The sequence below is a fragment of the Agrilus planipennis genome, unplaced genomic scaffold (genome assembly GCF_000699045.2).
Source record: "Agrilus planipennis isolate EAB-ADULT unplaced genomic scaffold, Apla_2.0 scaffold21, whole genome shotgun sequence".
Lineage (NCBI taxonomy): Eukaryota > Metazoa > Arthropoda > Insecta > Coleoptera > Buprestidae > Agrilus > Agrilus planipennis.
The window spans coordinates 1,034,554-1,058,122 of record NW_020439030.1 but is presented as its reverse complement, the minus strand read 5'-3'; the positions used below and the strand labels follow the sequence as shown (position 1 = coordinate 1,058,122).

The window sequence follows — 23,569 nt, the reverse complement described above, 5'->3', positions numbered from 1 at the left end:
ATATATATATATATAATCTATGATTTACATGTCTTGAACTCATTCGCCATTGATTCTTGAGTTGGTGGATTCGGTTTATTGGTTAGTTCTTCGAAATAACTTTGATGTTGTTATTACTAGATTCTGTTTCTTCTTTTGTGGTTTTCGGATCTTTTTTTCAACTATTGCTTTATTATATAGATTTATTCTTTTGATATCCCTGTCCCTTGTCCCTTCTTTATTTCCAAGATTAGATAATATTATCATCCGTTCGCTATATCCCAGGTCTAAAAATGTTCGGACGCGGTCTGCAAGTTCGGGATCAGTTCTTTACTTGTCCATAACATAAATGAAAATAAAAATGGCTCTAATCTACTGTTTTGATTAAGTTTAATATGTTATCATATAATCCAAAATTCCGGCTTTTGTTTCAGAATGAAGCTCTTCAAGTCGCCTATTCGTCATTACAAAAGAAAGCGGACTACAATCTCTGGAGTGGACTTTCTTCACTGTAAGTATACACATTTTCAACTTAAAAATGAAATCCATTGTGAAATTTGCCTTTCTAACTAAACGAGGCGAGGTTTCCAAGGAAATAATTCGCAGAAATATTTCGCCGATGTTGATATTGCTATACGAAGCTTACAATGCCATTTAAATAATGAAATGTTCATCTCTGCACGTAAATGTTCAAAGAATTTCAGAATCTCCTAGAAACACCGGTAGACTGTCATAATAACTACATTTCCACATTTTTGCCCCGATAGAAAACCTCAACGTAACGTCTCTTTAGAGAAAGAAAACTGCAAACAAAGAAAACTGTAATATAATATAAAAGGTGACATTCTCGACAATGGCTACTCATATAATCTATTTTCCGGTGTACTTTGAAAGCTCTTCCTAAATTAAATCTAATCAAAAAAAAATTCTACCAACAAAACGAAAGATAGATAGATATTATCTATCTTTAATTTTAGAATTCTGTTGCACTGTCATAAACAAATTATTTTCCAAAATCTAGATCTAATTATTTAATAATAAGTAAATTCTTTTTTCCTATTAGCATACAACATGGCGTACAATTACAGCTAAGGTTGCTTCTTGAGGTTCGTCATATTTGATTAGAAAAAATAGAGAAAAGTAATATTGCAAAAGCAGAAAGTAAGTGAACTTAAAACGATTTGTAAGTTCACATTACTATAGATACATTCAAAAAAACAGCATTTATAAATTGCGTTCGTCAGCTGTTGGAATATTTCGAAATTAACTTGGAAGTGTACAATCCTGTGACAATAATGAACAGAATTATAAAATTTGACTTCCCTATTACGTACCTCGGGAAGAAACAGGGTTATCTCAGACTGTAATTCAAATGCAAGCTGAATAAACCCTGTTTAGGAAGGGATTGTTATTGAACAACTGATTTCTGCGCATTTCCATAAGCTTCAGCGCATGCGCTCAATGACTAATTTCATTGCCTCCCGATTAAAAAACGGGTGAAAAAAGGTCATATCTTATACTTCATTTACTTTCTCTACCGAAGTGCCCCTACCAATGTCTTGGATACGCGCTGGCAAAATCGTAGGTAGGGAGAAAAAAGCTCATTATACTCTCGACTTTTGTTCATTAAACATACTTTTTCATATAGTACCTGCCAAAAGTTTTGTTCAATCATGAATAGTAGTGCGAGTCGAAAACAAGCTTAAAGCCTTTAACACGTCTTCAAATATAAATAAACATCTCGTTGATATTTTCAGTAGTAAATGGTACCAATAGCAGCACATTTGAGAAATGCAATTGTAGTGGGTAAAATGGTCAATTTTTCCGTACAGTACCGTACGGATTATACGCTCCTCACCGATTAAGAGTTTGACCGAGAGTTGTCTCCTTCCTTTTCTGGCCTAGTGCTGTTCTTTTCTACTTTGCACCGGTCAAAACTGAAGGTCACATCGCTACAGAAAGTAAACGAAGTATACCTATTTCATAGCACGCAAAACGAGCTTTCCGCGCTAACATGACAAAAACGAGCTTACCGCGGTAATATGACAAAAAGTCAATTTTGTCGATTGCCTGTCAGTTTGTGTTTTCTTCATTTAAATAGTATTTTAATTCATATTTAAATGTTACAGTACATCGTTAACTCCGTAAATATTTAAGAAATAAATTTAGATCGTGAACAGAGCATAAACGTGTAACGTTACATTAAAAAAGGGAACAAAAAGTAGGAACAACTGAAAATCATAATCTGCATTTTGAAATAAATCGACGAAAATCAATAAATATATCAACGGAGATCAAACGAAATTCGCAGTAGTAGTTCTAAAATAAACTTCGTTCGCTTCATTGCGCTAATCTAGTTAGTTGTACGGTTTCGTAAAGTCGCTGTAAAAATGAAAATTTTATTACAAACGCTAATTCGATAAATTGCTTTTAACTTCGTTCGGAAGCGTTATCCTAAGTGGAGATCAGCTATCAGAGACACATCCGGCGTAGAAGATGGAGCAGACAATTTTCAATTTCCTTTAACAAACCGACCCGACCTCCACTGAATTTGACGATGGTGCCTCAAGCAGTATAAAATTATTCAATCCAAACGTTTATCATTGTCTGAAAACATTTCAGGAAAAGATGAAGAATATATTCAACGGGAAGGATAATAATAATTAGACATAATAGTTGAACCTGTTACTACTCGTAATCGTCAAGTTGATATAAATGCGTTCTAGCTTTATTTAAGTAAGACTTATGCTTAATTCAGAAATGACTAATTTTAGGTATCTAGGAAATCAGATAAGTCAGGACGGAAGGAGTAGTAGAGATATAAAGCAGAGGATAGCGCAGGGTCGTGTCGCCTTTAATAAAAAGAAGTCACTGCTATGCTCGCGAACGGTTAATTTAGAAATTCGAAAAAGATTGTTAAAGGTGTATGTTTGGAGCGTGGCGTTGTACGGGTGCGAACAATTAGCTTAACTTCCCATGTGTCAAAAATTTTAACTAGAATTGTACAGAGTAGAATGGGAAAAAGGGCGGAAGAACTATTAGAGGAAGATCAATTGGGGTTTAGAAGAAATAGAGGAACGCGGGAGGACATTCTAGCTTTACGGGCAACAATAGAGAAAACGATAGAAAAAGAAAAGAGGCCGTACATAGGATTCGTAGATTTAGAAAAAGCTTTTGACAATGTTAAATGGGACAAGATGTTAAATATACTTAAAAATGTAGGGATGAGTTACAAAGATAGAAGAGTGATACTTATATAGTTTGTATAAAGAGCAACAGGCTGTTATAGAGCTGGGGCTGCAACGTAGAGAAGTAAATATTAGGAAGAGAGTCAGACAAGGATGCACACTGTCACCGCTACTTTTTAATCTATACATCGAAGATGCGATCAACATCATTAAAGACAGTACAACTGTAGGGATAGATGTTCAATGGCAAAAGATTAGTAAGCTTAGATTTGCAGATGACATAGCAGTGTTAGCAGCTAGCAAGGAGGAATTAGAGATGGCTTTAAATAAAATGGAAGCGGTAATGACAGATCAGTACTGCATGAAAATAAATAAAAGTAAAACTAAAATACTGGTATGCAAGGGAAGAAAAAGTAGGGAAAGAGCAAATATAAAGATAGGAGGCGAAAAATTAGAAGAAGTAGCTGATTTTAGATACCTAGGAAGTCAGATAAGTTAGTATGGAAGGAGTAGTAGGGATATAAAGCAGAGGACAGCGCAGGGTCGTGTCGCCTTTAATAAAAAGAAGTCACTTATATGCTCGCGAACGGTTAATTTAGAAATTCGAAAAAGATTGTTAAAGGTGTATGTTTGGAGCACGGCGTTGTACGGGTGCGAAACATGGACAGTGGGAGCGGCGGAAAAGAAAAGGTTAGAAGCGTTCGAAATGTGGTGTTATAGGCGGATGATGAGGATATCGTGGGTAGAAAAGGTTAGAAATGAAGAGGTATTGGAAAGAATAGGAGAACAGAGGACTCTATGGAAGTCAATAAAAAATAGGCGAGATAGGTTGGTAGGACACCTTCTCAGGCATGAAGGTCTAGTCAGAGACATATTAGAGGCAGAAACAGGTGTTAGGAGGGGTAGAGGTAGGTAGAGGTTAAATTACTGTTCGCAAATAGTTAAGGATGTGGGATGTTCTGGTTTTACGGAAATGGGAAGGTTAGCTCAGGAAAAGAAATAGAGGTACGTGTCCAACCACTCTTAGGACTGGCGACCTTATGATGATGATGATGCTTAATTTGATCAGTCGTGGGCAATAAAATTTCAATTGACTAATAAAAAGACCCCTTTAACTTTTTGAGTTACTTATTAACCTTTTTCCGAGACCGGCGATTGTAAATTCGGTCGATTTAATGGGTTTTTGTTAATTACATTAGCGTGTATCATGTGGTGGCTTAACCCTATGCAATAACTTCCGTCCAAACGAAATAACAGTACCTTCTCTTAGTTACTCTAGTTCTCCGAAGAGTTACATTTACGGGCATCTACAGTTTGATGTTGCAACTGGAAATTGCTTTTCACCCCTAAACAAACTTTTTTTAACAATAGTTACCGACACGAGAGTGCAAGAGCAAAAACGAACGTCGAGGAATATTGGACGATCGTATAAATTTATTTCTGAAAAAATTCGTATTATTTTTCGTATAATCTTTTGAAAGCCATTTGTTAGTACGTATGCAAGATGAATAATTCAACTGTTTTGACAGGCGATGCCGGTAGATAAAAAAATGTATTTACATAAATACAAAAGCTAAACTAAAAATAAATATTATTTTAGGATCCATAACAAATATTCTCTCGGACGAAATTCCCAACTGACCTATCAAAAATAGAAAATATTTTGAATACATGCAAAATTGTACAAACGATTATCTCGAAATGTATATGTATCTGTTAAGTACAATGCATACAGATTTTTTTACGAACGTTGAGAATTGTTTAGGCAATCTGATGAGAATAAATAAAAATTGTATACTAAAAATTAAACTGAAAATGCTCATGGAAGGCTTCACGATTTCCGAAGATATTAGTGCATAATCTATAGATTTAAAGACATTATCAATGACTTATACGAACAATAATAAGCACCTTTTACCAAAATGACAACATATCTTAACTTCCCTCTTTAGTACTTACACACTTTACACTCATTTTCTTCCTAAAATCTTTCTATTACATCCAAATCCTTTTTCCATTTCGCGTATTTTCGCTCAATCTCCCACTGCCCATGCTCCCAAAGCAATGTCTTCATACATTTCAGATACAAAGGTCGTTTGAAAAATCCCGGGCCCATCAATGAAAAAAGCCTATTTTTATAAGAAATATGCTTCATTTTTCAACGCAGTCACAATTTTTGTCGTTGAAATATCCATCACTTCGTCATTACTTAAAAATCTCTATCCTCCGAGTCATTTTTGGAGATTGTGGAAGAGGTAATTGTGAAAGGAAGCTAAATCTGGTGAATACGGTGGATGGTGGAGCAATTCAAGCTTAGATCGTGGATTTTTGACAAAGCAATCACCGAGGTGTAGGATGGCGAATTGTCATGATGAAAGAGCACTTTCTTTTTCACTAAAATGTGGATGTTTTCTTTCATTTTTTTGTCAGGCGCTGAAGTAAAATCGCATAGTCTCTCCTTTTATAACTTTATCTTTATCGAGATAGTCAATAAAAATTAATCCGCGCTCGCTCCGAAAAACGGTAGCCATGACTTTGTTGAAGGACAAACTCGATTTTGTATTATTTCGAGCAAGCTGACCATTTTCAATCCACAGTCTAGACCAGTGATGGCGAACCATTGGTACGCGTGTCATTAGTGGCAGTGGATATAATATTTTGGGCACGTCACTAATATCAATCACAAAGTTCATTAACAATTACGAAAAAAAGTATGAAGTAGGTATTCTATGACGAGCGACGAGATAATACAAGTGAAAATGCTGATAACAAAATTTGGGAAACATGAAATGCGTTACCAAACGTTTTCATCAACCTATGATGACTCCAATTCAGCATGCATTCTGCTAAAAGTAACATCTTCCAACCCTAACATAATTTTTTGTCATCTAATCTGCAACAACAGAAGTCACATTAATTTTACTTTAATTTAAATTACACGTATAATTTAAACATTGCAAAATGTTCCTATTTTTTTGTAGTAAATAAATAATTTTGAATTGATATTATTTATTATTATTATTTTCCCAAATTATTTGATGGCACATTTATGACCTGATTAAAGTTTCCTTTATAAAAATGGCACGTCGATACGTAAAGGTTCGCCATCCATGGTCTACAGTAATCTTTGGTGTATAACAGTGGCCCCAAGTTTCGTTTGTGGTTATAAATGAAAACGAAAATTGTGAAAAAAGTATTGTGGACCCGTTCAGGCGACACACGTACATATAGTCTCGGCTATTATTCTCACCTTGATTTGACGTTCTTCCAATATGATTTTGTAGATTTTTCTGATAATTCTTGACGTAGTTGTTTCTGCCGGGCATCCGCTGCGTGATTCATCTTCGGCGCTCATACAACCCATTTTAAATTCAGCAACCGAACATTTAATGGTTGTATGTGAAGGAGAAGAATCACCTAAAGTCGAATTAAGGTCAGTTTTTATTTTCTTTGCTTTTAAACCTTTCAAATGAATGTATTTGATAACAACCAACACACGATGTCTCACTACAAAAATCGTAATAAAATCTGTCGTACATTTCTCAACCTGTTCAATTGATCAATAGATTTCCGAATGATGAAATAACTTAGCAACTCTATCTCGTTCAAACGACCCTTGTGCCTTGACTTCTCTCAGATTATGCCCATTTATCATCTCCCCACATCATACTTTCGCTATTTTTTCTGTTTCTAAGTCACCTTTAACTCCTTTAAAGCTTCCTCCCTTTTCTTATCGTGCCTATTTTTTACTCCAATTTGTAAATATATCACAAGAATTACATTTAAATGCCGTGCGACCATTTATAGAAAGCAATAGCAATGTGGGTGTTCAAGGAAGATAAGTTTTCCGGTATTTACATATCGTCGTGTATTTCTTTACCGATGGCTCTGTTTGAAGATATATCTTCAAACAGTAAAATCTATTCTTTTCCAATTTCATGTAGTACAGTCGTTTATAACGAGCACAACATATAACAGGCGTGTCATTTTTGGAGGTAAGAACGATTGTTCATAAATCACAATACATATAGGTAGTAATATAAGTATTGGGTTGTTCGGAAAGTCATTCCGTTTTTCCCGACAGAGGATTTAATTATATTCTTTTGCACCCAACTTCACATTTAAGCCGTATAATTTTTATATGCTTTGAGAGCTCATATAGCAAGGCTTGTGTGTGAAAAATTCCAATTAATTCTACGCAGTAGTTTTTGGTTGGTGCCCTTTTAAATATGGAGAGCTATAAGCAGCATTTTCGACATATCTTACTGTTTTACTACAGAAAGAGTAAAAATGCTGTTCAAGCCAGAAAGAAATTGACTGATGTGTATGGAGAAGGTGTGTTGACAGTACGCCAGTGCCAGAACTGGTTCGCTAAATTTCGATCCGGCAATTTTGATGTCGAAGATGCACCACGTTCGGGAAGACCGGCTGAAGCTGATAAAGACGCGATAAAGGCATTAGTTTATGTGAACCGGCAAATAACAACACGTGAGATCGGATTGAGGGTAAATTTATCAAATTCAACAGTTTATGACCACTTGAAAGACCTGGGATTATCCTCGAAACTCGATGTATGGGTTCCCCATGTTCTCACAGAGAGAAATCTGTGTCGCCGCATTGACGTCTGCGATTCGCTTCTCAAACGTCACGAAAATGATCCGTTTTTGAAGCGCATCATCACTGGGGACGAAAAATGGGTTGTATACAACGTCAAACGCAAGAGGTCATGGAGCAAAAAAGATGATTTTATGAGCGTGGAATTATGTTACTACCAGAAAAATGGCAAAAGATGTTGGACCAGAACAGTCAATATATAATTTAATAAAGTATTTGTTTATAATACGAAAACTGTCTTTCATTTCCACAAAAAAAAACCAAATGACTTTCCGAACAACCCTATACATAAACTGAGTTTGGATGTAGCAAACGATGAAGCAAAGGCTTTTATTTTCTGTGTGAGCAATATTTTTAATCGGTAGAGTCTCACACACAGGGTCTTCTTAATAACCCGGGCGACCGGACGATTGCTCAAGGCGGCATTTTTGGAGGGGCGGTCAAACCTGGTACGTATTTACTTTTTTAGGTTGAAGGCTCTGTATTTACTAAAAAAATTTATTATGCGCTTCAGCATTGTCGCAGTTCGCTCAACTGAATAACATCTTGCTAGTTTTTCAACTTAATTATTCACCCTCTCGCTCATCGTCAAATGTCAGTCGTTTTAGGACAAGTAATAGAGCAATAGATCTGAAAGCGAAATTTTAGGTGTTAGCAAAATGTCACTACACAGCCCATTTATTAACCGTTGTAAATGGGGGTGCCGGGGACCGAGCGGCATGGCCTAGAGGTCTAGACCATTGCTTAGCATTCGGGAGGACGCCGGTTCGATTCCGGGTCCGTCTGCCTTGATCCAAGTTTTTCTGTGGTTTCCTTGGATCACCTAGGCGAATGCTGAGGCAGTAATATTCCACAGATAATCTTTCACTCTCTTCTGTCTTCATTTCGTCCGTCTCATCTTTCTCACCCGAACCACCACCCACCCATTCCCACGATTCCTGAAAGCAGGCTGAAGAGGGCCTTCCGCCCTACCTTCCGGCATAGCCCGGAGGGACTGCCCGCCCACCAGCATTACTGGCTGGTGGGAATATAACACCCAAAAGTTTTTTTTTTTTTGGGGTGCCGGGATGCTGACCATTTCTGTCTGTTTAGTTTGTTCTGTATAAGTGTATATGCAAAAATATTCTAAACCATCGCTCTTTACTTCGCTATATCATCGACATTTATTTAAGAAACAACCTTCAGTGTCTGATTGCTTGGTTTATTGTTACCTAGTATATAATCATTCTAGGGAAACATTTTCCTTTTGAAAAACGAATCGTGAAAAGTCATTTTAAATGAGACCTAATAATTTCTAGTCCAAATATTAGCCCCTACCGTAAAGCGCCCAAATTTTCGCTAATGCTGTGATAGCTTTAAGGATTTTACTGACCCTAGCAGTTCAAGATCAAGTATGGATCAATATAGACTTAGCGAATTGACATTAATTTCAATAAAAAAAGAGGTGTTAACTACATAAATTATTTAACGATTAATTTTCTACTCTTGCAGAAATAAAAGTTAGAAAATTTATTTGGTTTCGCCATTGATAAATATTGTTTAATTCTGAATTGCAGGATACATGTTTTACTTGTAGATGTTAGTAAATTTGCATAAATGAAAATTAAAATAAAAAGTTTTTTATATCTATATATTCACGACAGCCAATACTTCAAAGGGAAGCTATTTTTTAACTTCTACGAATATTTAACGAAAACTGGACAAATTATATTATTTAACGAACTGTTAACATTTTTCATAAACAAGTGATCTTTAATCGAAAGTAAATTAATGAACATCAAATATATTAGTATAACTAGCTCGTTATAAGCGACTATGTCCAATAAAGATCGCTTATAGCATACGTCCGCAATTAACGAACCGATTTAGTTGACGTTATTATAAGAGAACTCTTAATGCAGTCAGGTAATGTCAGTATAACCTAAAAAATTGTTACAATCCGGCTTAACTGGTAAAATTCTCCAAAAATTTTAAATAACATACTTTTAACTAAAACTATTGGCTAAATCTAACTTTCCCTGAGGAATATTGATTAACAGAATGACGTAACATATGCCAATAACAAATCCTAATAACAAATGCCACAATAAAATAAAAAACTTATAAAAGAGTGAAACGAATTCGTTAAACAGAAATTTAAATGAATAGTTTTTATAAAATTTGTGCGTGCAATTTCATATTTCAACAAAGCAAGACGCAATCCTACCTATTTAGATAAATTTTTTACCTTCTGAATTGCATGTAATAAAAGAGGATTTTCAAAGGTTCTGCAATAATACCGATGATATATCTGCCAGTAATATTCCACTTCAAGGAAGGTACACGATATCTTGGCTTACCGAGGATGCATGCGATCAATATCTAATACGTACTACACGTCTATCGCATATTTATAACCACTCCGAAAACTTGCACGATATGCAGAATTTTTATTTATTATATTTTTTAGTGTCTATCGATTCAATTTTTCCGTTCAACCGAATCTCTAGTGGTTGATACACATAAATATATCAGATGTCATTACAAGGTGCTCAAGATATTACCAAACTTCTTTACCGTTAAAATATAAGAAAATCATATGTAGTTTTGTGAACTAAACTAAATAACACATTTTAACACAAAATTCCACATAAAATGTTCTAAGGTGATACTCTCCGGATTCAGTCTCTGAAAAAAATATAATTCTCCTTTAAATAAGAAAAAGAAAAGTATTGTTTTAAAAGAAATTACCAATCAAGTTTATCATATTTTCTTATCACTGATTTAATTTTAAGATTTCCTTAATAGGCCCAGTCAAGGTTTAAGGTTAAAAATAATGTTTAAACATATACAGTGGAATTTGTTTATTATGACTCCGCCTGTACTGACCAACCGCTTAATGTGAAGTAATTGCAGTTTTAAGTTTGGTTTTCATATTAAATTCTCTATAGGAAAGTTTGGATATAATGACTTCGTTTAAAATGACATATCGTTGATTATGACTGATTCTCAAGAAATCACGTTCGGCTATAGTGACCCAAATGATTAATAATAACATTTTCGCTCATTTTTCTGACCCTTCTTATGTATATTGATATAACAATTCATCGTTCTAAATAACTAACCAAAATAGAAAGTTGTATATTTTCTAACACTATGCTTTGTATGACGTGTTTGTCATTTCCCTTCGATGTCATTATAAACGGATTCTACTGTATTCAGCATTGATGACCATTGTAAGAACGCCGATGAAATTATTTATCCGACGTTTCACAAACAGCTGCATCCTCAGCGAACTAAGCGATATTGTGATGTCTTTCGCTGCGGTTGTACAGACGTGAGACTGAAGGGTAGTCAATCACAAACTAACACCACCAAGCGCAAATAGCAAGCACTATTCTGATAGTGCCTCTGTACTGAAAGCCTTAGCATTTAGAACAAAGTTTGTGTTGAATATTTTAAACAAAGTTATTAAATTTTACTTTTACTGCCAGAGAATTTTCTGATTTGAAGTTACATGACAGTAACGACAATTTTCAATTTTTTTCGGCCGTGAGCTCTTCGTTACAACCGAATCTAGTTCTATTCATATTTGTTCTCGTCTGTATGTAAAGTAGCTGTATATTTCATTAATTTCTGCACGCTCTATATCTGTCGATCGACCAATGCATAGCTGAGGAAATGATTTTATTACTTTACAGTGTCTCATTAAAGCGTAGCAGCTAATCAATTTCGTTGGACATCAATTACCCATTACTCGTTAAACTCGGTATTAAATGATAAACCCACATTTAAACATCGCAAGCCGCGGGCAGACGGATCCATAATTTCCTAACTGTCAAAAACTAAACACACAGTAAATTAAGTGTCCAAATCTAACCGACAACAATAATTAATTATTATCATTATCATGAACTAAAACGACACATAAATATCTACCACGCGTAATTTTATATTCCGCATGACCTGCTTTATATTTATGTATGTCCATTAACTAGTTGTTACTAGTGACAACGTCCTTGAGAATCACTTTTCGTAATTAATTCTGATTGTTTACAATAAATACAATTGTTCAAGCCGACAAACAATTACAAGCAGATTTGAGAAAAAAATTGTCCTTTAATAGATTAGAGGTTGAAACACGAGAAAAAAACAGCAATAATGTTATTAACCAAACCTAACCTAACCGTTTAACTAATCAAACCCAGTTTTTGGTTTCACATAATTTGGCCAAATCCAAAACCCAATTTCAAAAGTCAAAATCTAATAGAAGCACCAATACTTCGTTATTATAATATATATGTATGTAGAAAGTTGTTCAAGAGGTCAAGATCTACCTCTAAGCAATTTTTCATCGATTTACCGAAGGAGACATACGATAACTACAGTTCTGTTTATAGATTTTTTAAAGAAACTATTGAATAACTAAAAAAAAATCGGTTGTCTGTAAAGTCGGTTTACTGACGATAGTTGAACGTGACAACGTCATAAGAAAATACTGATGGAATGGTTTCATTTTTCAAGAGAAAATTTTAATTTTATTTGTTTGATAGATATTTTGTATGGATATAGAGAAGGAAGTAAATGGAAATGTATTATTGTATAGTAGCTGCCCACGCGGACGCATCGCTCACTCAAGTAGGAGAGAGACAGATGTCGAACGCTGCGAACGCGGAGGCCGATTGTGCCTCTTTGTCGCTCGTTCCGCGCTCTCGCTTGCACTTCAAGCCTTAAATGGAACGCCTCAGAGCGAGGTAACGCCGCATGGGTCATATTTTTTCGTGCGTGCAGCCGGCTCCATCGAATTATAAGACGTTGTCACGTCAAAACGTAGCTCAGATCACTCCTGATAACTTTCGCTTTATATTTCCACGATTTGTTCATTTTTAACAACAAAAATGCTTCAAAGAACAGAAAATTTGCTTCAATATCAGGCATACGATGTACCTACTTACAATTCGTTAATTTGACATTCCACTGCGAACTAAAACAAGAAAGAGATCTTTTTAGAAGAAGTTTTCAACACACTAAAACGAATTAATTTTTGAATTAAGTTTTACCACTACAAATAACCACAAATAATGAAGAAAATTCATTTCTGCTGTCACGCCCTCGCCGGGAATCGAACCCGAGTCCCTGGATTTACGCACCATTGCTGTAGAACTAAGAGGTGGCAACAGCAACAATTACGATCTTGCCTAACTACAAAGGTCACAATATCGTGGGAGCAATGTATAATCACTATTAACAATACGAATTTTTAGAAGAATCTTTGTTTAGTTGTTGCTATTGCAGCTTAATGGTAGAACAATGGCCCGGAAAACGAAAGACCCGAGTTCAAATACTGGCGAGGACATAACAGCAGCAACAATTTTTATTCATTAATTTGAGATTAATTCAAAAATTATTTCACATTAGTGTAAAACAAGAAACTTTCTTCTTTTCTATACCAAAATTTTATATGTGTATTTGAATAAAATAATTCGAAGTGGTCTGTATTCTGTCGAAACTGCCAGACGCGGATCGCGATTTCGATCTTTTTGGATCTCATCAGCGCGTCGCAGGCAGCTCCGACAGAACACAGACCAACCTTTACCTGCTGTCTTAACAGCGCGTTTTAGAAAATACTACAAATGGCGTGGTGAGCGCCATCTGTAGTACGATGCTACATTTGAGGATTACATATACTCCAACAAGGTCCATTTAAAATTATGGATATCTACTAGTTGAAACGAATCCCGGCGTAGCTCACCTCAACGTGATAGGCACGTTACCATAATCGAACAAAATAATTATGTTATGATAAAAATGTAGCATCGTACTACAGATGGCGCTCACCACGCCATTTGTAGTGTATTTGAATGTTTAATTTTGCAATGACAATAACGTAAAGAACGTAGACCTCATTTAATTGCTTTTCGTTGTTTGGATATACATCATTTAATGAAAGTTCATTATGATATGCTCCCTTCGTAACATCAATAAATCTCTGAGTACAGCTTCCGCTTTTATATTTTTGGATCCACCGAAAATTTTACGTTAAACGTGCAAATAAAACTTCAGCATTCATTTGAGCGTCTGCAGGAATTTCATTTCCTTTCGCAACGATTTACCGGGTCTGTACCTATCCTCCGAAATTACATTTTTCGTCCTGTCTTCTTTTTGGATTTTCAAATATTGAAGTTAACTTAATAAATTGTTAGACAAATTAGGAGAAGCAGTGGTAAAGACTTAAAACGAAGAATAGCTCGGGGTCAAGTTACTTTGTTAAGAAAAAATCAGAACTATCACGAATGGTTAATTCAGAAATTCGAAAAATACTGTTAAAAGTGTATTCTTGGAGCACCGCGAAATTTCTAAAAATACTATTAAACGAGCAGATTAATAAATCTAGATATTATTAAATTTAAAAATCTTAACTTGTGGTAGGCGTTCTACGCATTCTACAGGCCTAACGCTCGAAGCTTGTGGAAATTTTAAAATGGTGCGAATGCGCGGTGGCAAAAGTAAGCAGTTGAAGTTATATCAATTGCAGCCCACTTTGACTTTATTATTCCTATCAGGGGCGTAGATTAAATATTTAAAAGCAGGGATCAGTTCATAAAATTAAGTTGAAAAAATTAATTTATTAAGTTAATTTTCTTGTTGCAGGTATTTAAAGTTTATATAAAAAATAAATAGGCGCAATAATTTAGTTTAACTTGATTTATTTAAATGTTATGTTAGATAATGAGCAAGTAATTGACATACAAACAGAAGAACTAATTGGTGATGTCGGTGACAGTGATATTGATTCCGACGAGGACAGTGAAAGTGTAAAGTAACTACAAAACAAACAAAAGCATTAGGTTCATTTTTTTTGGTAAGATGTTTCTGTATTGTTTCCCAGTACGCTACTGTCCTATCTGTATTATTTGTGTATAGGTTCCATGTGATTCTCCCAAATAAACCATAAATGGACCAGAACCTGCGCGACTACTCGCCAGCTTCGTTCGTTCGACCTATATTTTTGGTTAAATAGATTAAATCAATTACAAAAGTTCTCCATCTTCATTCCAAAATGAATAACATGCTTAAAAATATGCTCCAAGACAAATCACTTTCAGTTTTAAAATGAGTATAATGTCACTGATACTATAAATAAAAAAAAATCAAAGAAAGTTCGAATTTTGATATAGATGACAATTTTTTGTTAAAACAATCTTTTATTTTGGTGAAAACTTGGTTAATAATATCACCTCCATCATAAATTTTTTGAACGATGGATTTAATTAATTCAAAATTCGAAATATTTGTTTTTTTAAAAACAAATAGTCAAAATTAGGTTAGATAAGAGAAGAAGTTTAAATTTTACGTACAAATTGTGACATTTTTAAATTAATTTCCGACCTCCTAAAATGTTTTTAATCGTTAAAGTGAAATTAGACTTTTACATGTTCCTTCGTAGATACAAAATGTGTGGGTACTTCCAATTAGCAGATTTTGCAAAGTGATGTTCAATAACTATCTAAAATGACGCAGAAAATGAAAGGAAACTAACAAATAAAAGGAGAATGTCACGGAAATCCAACCACACTATTTGTTCTACAAATATTTGATTTGTTGAAAGTGCCATCAGGAGGGTCTAATTGGACCAGTTCGCACCACGTACATATATATTGTCCGCAATGGTCGTCAATTTTCTATCGCTGTAGAGAAACGACTTAATTGAAGGAAGAGGCCATCAATTTTAGTTTAGTGTCGTTCTAATCCTCTAATCATTTAACAGTTACGAAATTAGTTTAATTGCATCTTAAAATCTAATAAATCGTATAGAAGCCAATAACAAAATTATTACCTATAAAACTTTCCTTCTGAGAAAAGTTGTATCTGCTTTTAGATATTTTTTTTATGACGTATACTTTTAGATACTTCCATGTTTTGTGCTATTGGTTTTTGATTGAGTAGATACTTATTTGTTGTACTAAAAGAAGGTTATCTACCATAAAACCTTTAAAAAGTCCGAAACTAGGTCGACCATATTCGTCTTACATTATTTTCTAATTCTTTTGGGAATTCATTTCTAGTAACTTAAACGAAAAGGGACTAAAAGTTTATTTTTTGCAAGTAAGTTTTTATAAATCATGATCGAAAGAGCTTCTTATAGCAGCTTATAGTCTAAGAGCTGTTGAACCTTGAATCTTCAGCTTCAAAAATTTATCAAAATAACTCTTTACGTCTAGTCAAACAGAACGCTCTCTGAAACAGATGAGTTGTATTTTATTGTTACGGTATTTTCTTGTGATTGACGTTTTGGCATGTCATTTTTAAAAAAGCCAACCATTTTTGACACTACCGAAACTCCGCCAACAGTTACTGAAAAGCTTTAGTCAATATTGATATAGCCTCTCACAATAATAATTTCAAATGTAAAATATTCATTGATGCTGTTAGTGTATTAATTGCTGTTTATTCAAACAAAGTATTCAACTGTACTAATTACCTAGAGTTTACGAAATTATTACCTATATTCAGAAAGTATTAATAAAATAGGTTTAAATTATTGAGCAGTTGTTTCAATAAATAGATTCAGGAGCAATTATTACTGGTTCAGTATATAGAGTTCATATAGTACCAGATCGTAAAACTTTCAACTGTACTAATTACCTAGAGTTTACGAAATTATTACCTATATTCAGAAAGTATTAATAAAATAGGTTTAAATTATTGAGCAGTTGTTTCAATAAATAGATTCAGGAGCAATTATTACTGGTTCAGTATATAGAGTTCATATAGTACCAGATCGTAAAACTTTCAACTGTACTAATTACCTAGAGTTTACGAAATTATTACCTATATTCAGAAAGTATTAATAAAACAGGTTTAAATTATTTCAAATATTTTGACAATAATACAAAAAAGCCGTAATTTCACAATCAGTTTTTAGACAGGAAGACAGTTGTTTCGATAAATAGACACAGGAGCAATCATTACTTCATTACAACCTTGCTGCTTCATTACATAAAGTTCATATAGTACCCTATCCTAGTTGTGAATGTGGTCACGAGACTGAGGACATAAATCATGTAGTGTGGCAATGTCCTAAATATAATCTTCATAGGAAAAACTTCTTAAAGAGCCTTGATAAATTAAAGTTATTCCTACCGCTGAATGTAGAATCCTTTATTTCTGGACCAAATATAAAAGCTAGTATAAAATTAATCCAATTTTTAACTTAAATATTTAAACTCTGCATCGTTACATGATATGTATTATTGTTTAAACTTTGTACCGTTTTGTATTGTGTTTATATAGTGACCCAAAAATTACGCAATATTCTCCTTGCCGCCAAATTGTGACTTTAATCGAAAAATTTTTCAAACAAAACTTGTTCCCTATTTTAATACAAGATCGTCTATGTATCTCTATATCCGAATTTGATTGACTGTAGTGTTCAGAAATAAAAAATAAGATTTTCTTTAAATGACAGGCATGTGAAATATGACTCCAATAGAAAAAAGTATAGGAAAAGGCGAGCGGAACCAAAAACCGCAGCGATTTTTTGCATAGCCCTATATTATGGCATTCTAAAAAACTTTGTTCTATAAATTTTTTCGATTGGAGTCATATTTCACATGGATGCCATTTAAACGAAACCTTCTTTTTAGTATTTTCAAACACTCCGTATAGTAAATCAAATTTAGAAAATACTTAAAACAGGGGGCAAGTTTTATTTGAGAAATGTTTCAATTAAACTTACAGTTTGACTGCAATGGGCATATTGCGGACGTTTTGGGTCACCCTGTATAGTGTATGCCTAATGGCCTTTGTCTAAATAGCTTAAATAAAAATAGAAAAATAAATAAATGTATTCCATACGTTAATTCAACGCCATAACTTAAAATATTAAAAACGCGATTTATCTTTAGTAAAGAAATTGTGGTTTCATCTATTCATCTCATTAACTAAATTAATTTTCATTGGTAACGGTTGATGGAATTTTAAGTGTCAAAAAATTTTTGAAGGTATAAAAGTGTCTCAAAAATAACATACTAAAGCCGTCAATCCTAAGAAAATACCGTAATAGAAAAATAAAATCCACCCCTTTCAAAGTGAGCAGTTGTTATAGCAGGGGCAGACAATAAAACCGTTTTGCATTTTGTTTGAGTAGACTTAAAAGAGGGTTATTTTGATATGGACCTTAAGGAAATAGCTACTGACGATTCAAGCTCCAACAGCTCATAAACTCTCTTTTAGGAAGCATGTTGGAAATTCGGCATCAACAAGATTGTTCGATGCAAAAAATTGTCATTTCTTATTTTCTTTCTTTTTTTATTTCAGCTGCCGATTACCTGACGACGTTAGTACTTGCAATAATTACGACTTTTTAGAGGACCTATACGATACTGTGTGTTGTGAAAAAGGTACGTATCTTTTTATTTTTTAAATAGTTATGCTGCTTTATCGTAACTAGGGAAACATCTACTACTTTTTCATTATATTTGTAATGTATGTTCATTCTATTATCAAAATAACATATCGTTTTCGAGGTTTAGATTAAATTTAATGTATACTATTTGAGAAGCGCTTTCCTTCACCATTACCCAAGATATTAATTGATTTTATTATTTTATTTTATCGCCGACAGCAATTCTTACACTTTCAATCATATACTCATACAATAGTCAATTATATTTTTAAACATCTGCTTTTACCTAAAATACTGACATTAATAATTAAAGTGGAAGATTTTAAAATCTTTTTATTCTTATGTACCTATAAAAAGGAATCTTATTTAGTTGGTTGTTGTGTAATAATTTTTACATATCTAGATTCTTAATTTTGCCAATAAATCAACAATAGTTCAGGAGTGAACTTTTTATTTATTACAGTGTGACGTTTCGACCGGCAGTTTCGGTCATCATCACATATATCAATTGTTTAGATTTGATGTTAACACAGTGACTTTTGTTCGTTTTTTTTTTAGCCTGATGATGACCGAAACTGATGGTCGAAACGTCGCACTGTAATAAATAAAAAGTTCACTCCTGAACTATTATTGTTTTATTGGCAAAATTATAGTCTTGAAATGTAAAAATTCTTTTTATTCTTGCCTAACTTTAAAATATTTCAGCATTGTATGGTAAGTTTAAAATTAAAAAACGGTATGGTACTATTCCGCCTCGCAGTCAACACTGACGCTATGTCGTAGCTAAAAGCGACATTCGCGATGCATCAACTGCTCCACAAAATAATGCAATAGTTGCGACAACGCCCAAGGTTAATTCGATAAAAGCGGTACGTCTCCATGCCTTTGATAGAAATTCACAATCTTAACGGATAATGTTTTGATAAAACTGAAAATTTTAAAGAAAAATAACGAGAAGAGTCAAAGTAAACATGAATTTTATAGAATTAGACCGCATTTTGGAGAATTTCATCATTTGTATCCGCATTTACGGGTGGATGAAAATGCCTTTCGCCAATATACCAGAATGACTCTAAATTGGAATTAATGAAGCTACATTGAGAAAAAACAAAATAAAAGACTGGCTGGGTAAAAGGATTTTATCAGAGACATAAAATAACACTTCGGCGGAATGATAAAATTCAGGAAGATAGGTTTTATAAGAACCTAAGGATCTTGATGGAAAAAAGACAATACCTACCAATTTCCATTTACAACATGGACGAAGCTGGATTGTCTACCTAGTGCCTAATAAACTACCCTAAGTATTAACCAAAAAAGGAAAGAAACTCAAAAGTAGCAAGTGCGGATCGGGGCAGTTAATAACAGCGATTTTCTGTATGAGTGCTACCGGTACATGCATTCCTCTTACTTTGATATTTCGCAGAAAAACGATTGAAGGTGAACTATAACCTGCTGGTACGTTAAAATTGATATCATATACTGGATTTATTAACGCTGAACTGTTTTGTCAGTGGATTGTGCACTTTAAAAATTACAGCAAACCAAGTGCACCAGATCCAGTCCTTTTAGTTCTTGATAATCATAGCTCTCCTCGTGACCTATAGGCAATTAAATATTACAGAGAAAAACATATCGATATATTGACATTATCACCCCATGCAAGTCATAAAATGCAACCCCTTTATTTGGGCTATTTTGGCCCTCCAGAAGGACCATTAGATGATAAACATCCAGGAAAAGTTATAACTCAAATGGAAGCTTCCGGATTATTTAACGCTGCATACGTTAAGGTCTCAAATATCCAAAAGGCAGAAAATGCATTTAACGCTTCCGGCATTTATCCTCTCAACCCAGATTTGTTTCAATATGATAATTTTCTCCCATCCATTGTAGCAGACAGATCCATCAAAACCAATTCGTGTCCCAAAAGGATTGAAGAGCTTGTACAATTCGACGCACTTACTACAGATAATGAGCAGCCTACCGAGAAAATACACGAATATCGGCCAGTTTCACAGCCCGCAACACCACCTCTATTCCTTGGCATCGTCTATCTTTACATAATATGCGATTGTTAACAATGCGGAAGTAGATAAACAAGTCAATTTAAATCTTTCAATGTCAAATCTATTACCCTTACCCAAATTGCAGGAAAAACCGACACAAAATAAACGCAAATCCGGAATTTCGGAAGTACTGTCCAGTACTCCTTTCAAGGATCATTGGCAGAAGAGAAAAAGAAGAAAGAAGAGAAAAGAAAAGATAGGAAACGCGCTGCGGTAGCTAAAAGGAAATTGACCGAATCCGAAACATTAAAAAAGGAAATTGAAAAATAAAAAGAAAGTAAAAGTAGACGACGACGTGAACTACTCAGGATATGGAGATTTATATTCAAGATCTCCAGAAGACTGGATTATGTGTTTTCAGTGCGTAATAAGTGGTGGCATGAATCTTGTACAAATAGTACAGTAGTAGTCCAGCCAAATGAGGGAAATGGCTGAAGGGTACCTTGTATTGAAGAAAATGATTGAAACAGGGGTCATTTTATCGAAAATTTCGTGAAGAATACGAATATGTAAATGAAAATTATTTGCCTGGCATAGGGGGGGGGATAAAATCCTCAAAAACAGTTGCAAATTCGATTATCTCGCGAAATATAAAAGATATGGAAAAATAGTTTCATTAAAAGTTTTTCACAATGCCATTTTGCAAAAAAAGTATTGATGACTTGTTTTATATCTCTCACAGAACAAAAGTTCTGCGCGCCCAATGACAGAGGCCTCAAAATTCGTAGAAATTTTTAAAAAATTCAAAATACTTCTTAGGTTTTCACGGCCGGCGTATATCGATGCGGTGTTATCTCCCGGGCGTTTTGGCCGTAGTCCGTGGAATTTTACTTTTCCAAACGTTTCGCCGTTCTTTGCTGACGGCATCTTCAGTGGTGACTGAGCAGGTGCTGAGTCGTAACTGATACGACCAGTAGAATTTTCTTTTTCCACTACATACTAGATAAGATAGTTTAACCGATTAAGATAAGTTACGAATCGATTAAATTATCAGTTTTAAATTTTTAATAANAATTTTTTTAATAAATTAAATATTTATTTATAAAAAATAGTGTTCATTTTAGTTGTCACTGAATGAATCTATTTGAAGTTTGTTTAGTGTTTATTTTACAAACAAAACTCTATATAATATATACTATGCTATAGGTACTTCGGGGCGAATTGCTCCAATCGATTTTTAATGATTTTCAGCTGGCGGAATTGTACTTTGCCTCTAAAAAACAAGATATCAAAGTCTTCTTGTGTTGAAAACCTGATTCAAAAGTGTCAAACATTGATTATATTCTAATGTTATTACATTATTATGTTTTTTTTGTACAAACAATTAACGCCTTCATTTCCGAACTGTATTTTCAGTGACATACAGTAATTGTAATCCTCTACGTGCATTAAATTCCATGTTATAGAATAGACACATTTGATTATAGCTTTGCAAAGATATTTATACGAAATCATTCTCTTTCAGAAATAAACGAAATTGAATTTCTCGAGCAACTAGGTCACGAATTAATAGCGACTTCATCGACGGAGAAACTGAAAAGGGCATTCAAATGTTTAGGAAGTAATTTAAAGGAGTTCCTCAGCACGCTAGACAGCGTACACGACGTTATCAACCTTCAACAGAATATCGAAGAAATGGATCACGAGGCCGTCTTCGTTTGTACAAAGAAGAGCGACCACCTGCAGTTCGACTTTACAACAGACAGGGTGGCGGTAGCGTATTTGTTGAGTGGTACCTTGAAAGCCATTGCGCACATGTTTTATTCTACAGACGTAGAAATTACTTTCGAACATGACAAGAACGACCCAAGACATTTTAGGTAAATGTAAATATAGTACATATTATATAAGACTGAAAGATTTTATTAAATTGAACAATTGACGATCAGTAAGGCAATAGTACTGGTAATGGTCCGTTCTGAACCAGAACAATATTGTTGAGTTAGCAAATAAATTGGTGAAAGTACCCATCTTGTGAGACACCTTGAATTTTTGTAGGGTTAAATTCAATGCATTAGTGAATTAATTTTAGCCACTTCATGTAACCTCAAATTAATGAGGAGAGTACTGATGCTTAAAACCAGGAATCCGGGTTCGATTCCCGGCGAGGGAGTGACAGCAACAAAACTTTTCCTTATTAACTTGAGGTTATCCATAGTCGGCAAAGTTAATTCAAAAAAATAATTCACTAATGTATCCATCTTGTGTTTCTTTTAAGTGAATTGATTATTTTTATAATAATAATCGATTATTGCGAATATTTCGATTAATCTAAATAGTTGATTAATCGAAATAATCGCTTACTTAAATTACCCCTATATACACGATTAAGAAAATTTATAAACATTTACCTATAGTTTATATATCGCCATCTAGTGGGTATTTGCTGCTATAATAAACGTTCTTATCAATGAAATTAATCATTAGAAAAAAAAATTGAAGATAATATCCTTATTACATCTTGTACATAAGGTTGATCAACAATCTCTTTAAAAGAAATGCACACTTATACGTAAGGAAATTTACAAAATATTTGGCTTTATTGATTAACAGAAATAATTACTTACTCAAATTACTCGTCTGTCTTAGTCAAGTGAAAATCGACCACAATTAGGGAATGCAGAACGGGGATACTGCGGGATTCCGCATGCAATATGCGGGACTAATTTCGTTCGTATTTACGGAGTTGAGGAAAAATCTGATTGTCGGCGGAATGAGGGTATTTGAAGCAAGACGAATTTAACTGTATACAGCGGGATGAATTTTATGCCCAAAAAAGTTTTGAATTTTTTGCCAGTTTAAACTTAAAATTATAACGCAACGCAATATCATTATTTTTCTAATTTTTTATTATTTCTACTAGTCTGGAGTCATTTATCAGATTAAACAAGTAATACTTTAACTTAACTTTTAATTTTAATGTTTAGTTTTTCATAATAATAATGTTTAATTTTCTTTGAAAAATGTAATTAAGATTTGATAACTAAAATTTCTTTAATGCCAGTTAAAACCTTTCAAATTTTTAAATGTAGCCCTAGTTTACGATTTAATTGCAGTCTTATAGCATCCTTCAGGATATCCCCTGGATTGAAATAAACTTACGGGATTGCATTCATTAACCACAATATTGCTGCTGTAGGATAGAACGATTATAAAAAATTAACGAACGATTATTCCGATTAATCTATTATTTTTAAACACTGAAAATAATCTATTAATAGCTAATCGTTAACGTTTTCTTAGTTCACTATTATAACTGAAGAATCACAGGTAAGATTAAGGGCAAAACCAGTTTTATTTATCATAACCAACATCTGACATTTTACCTTTTA

General features: G+C 33.8%; 1 protein-coding gene across 1 annotated transcript in view; it reads left to right on the top strand.

Annotated features, from left to right (window-relative positions):
- The window catches only part of LOC108740637 (head-specific guanylate cyclase), a 209,841-nt gene that overhangs the window by 101,640 nt on the left and 84,632 nt on the right, over nt 1-23,569 (top strand). Inside the window, exons 2-4 of the mRNA XM_025976525.1 lie at nt 414-490; nt 18,081-18,163; nt 21,703-22,057. Of these exons, the coding sequence (XP_025832310.1) occupies nt 414-490; nt 18,081-18,163; nt 21,703-22,057 (515 nt within the window). The remainder of the gene's footprint in view (nt 1-413; nt 491-18,080; nt 18,164-21,702; nt 22,058-23,569) is intronic.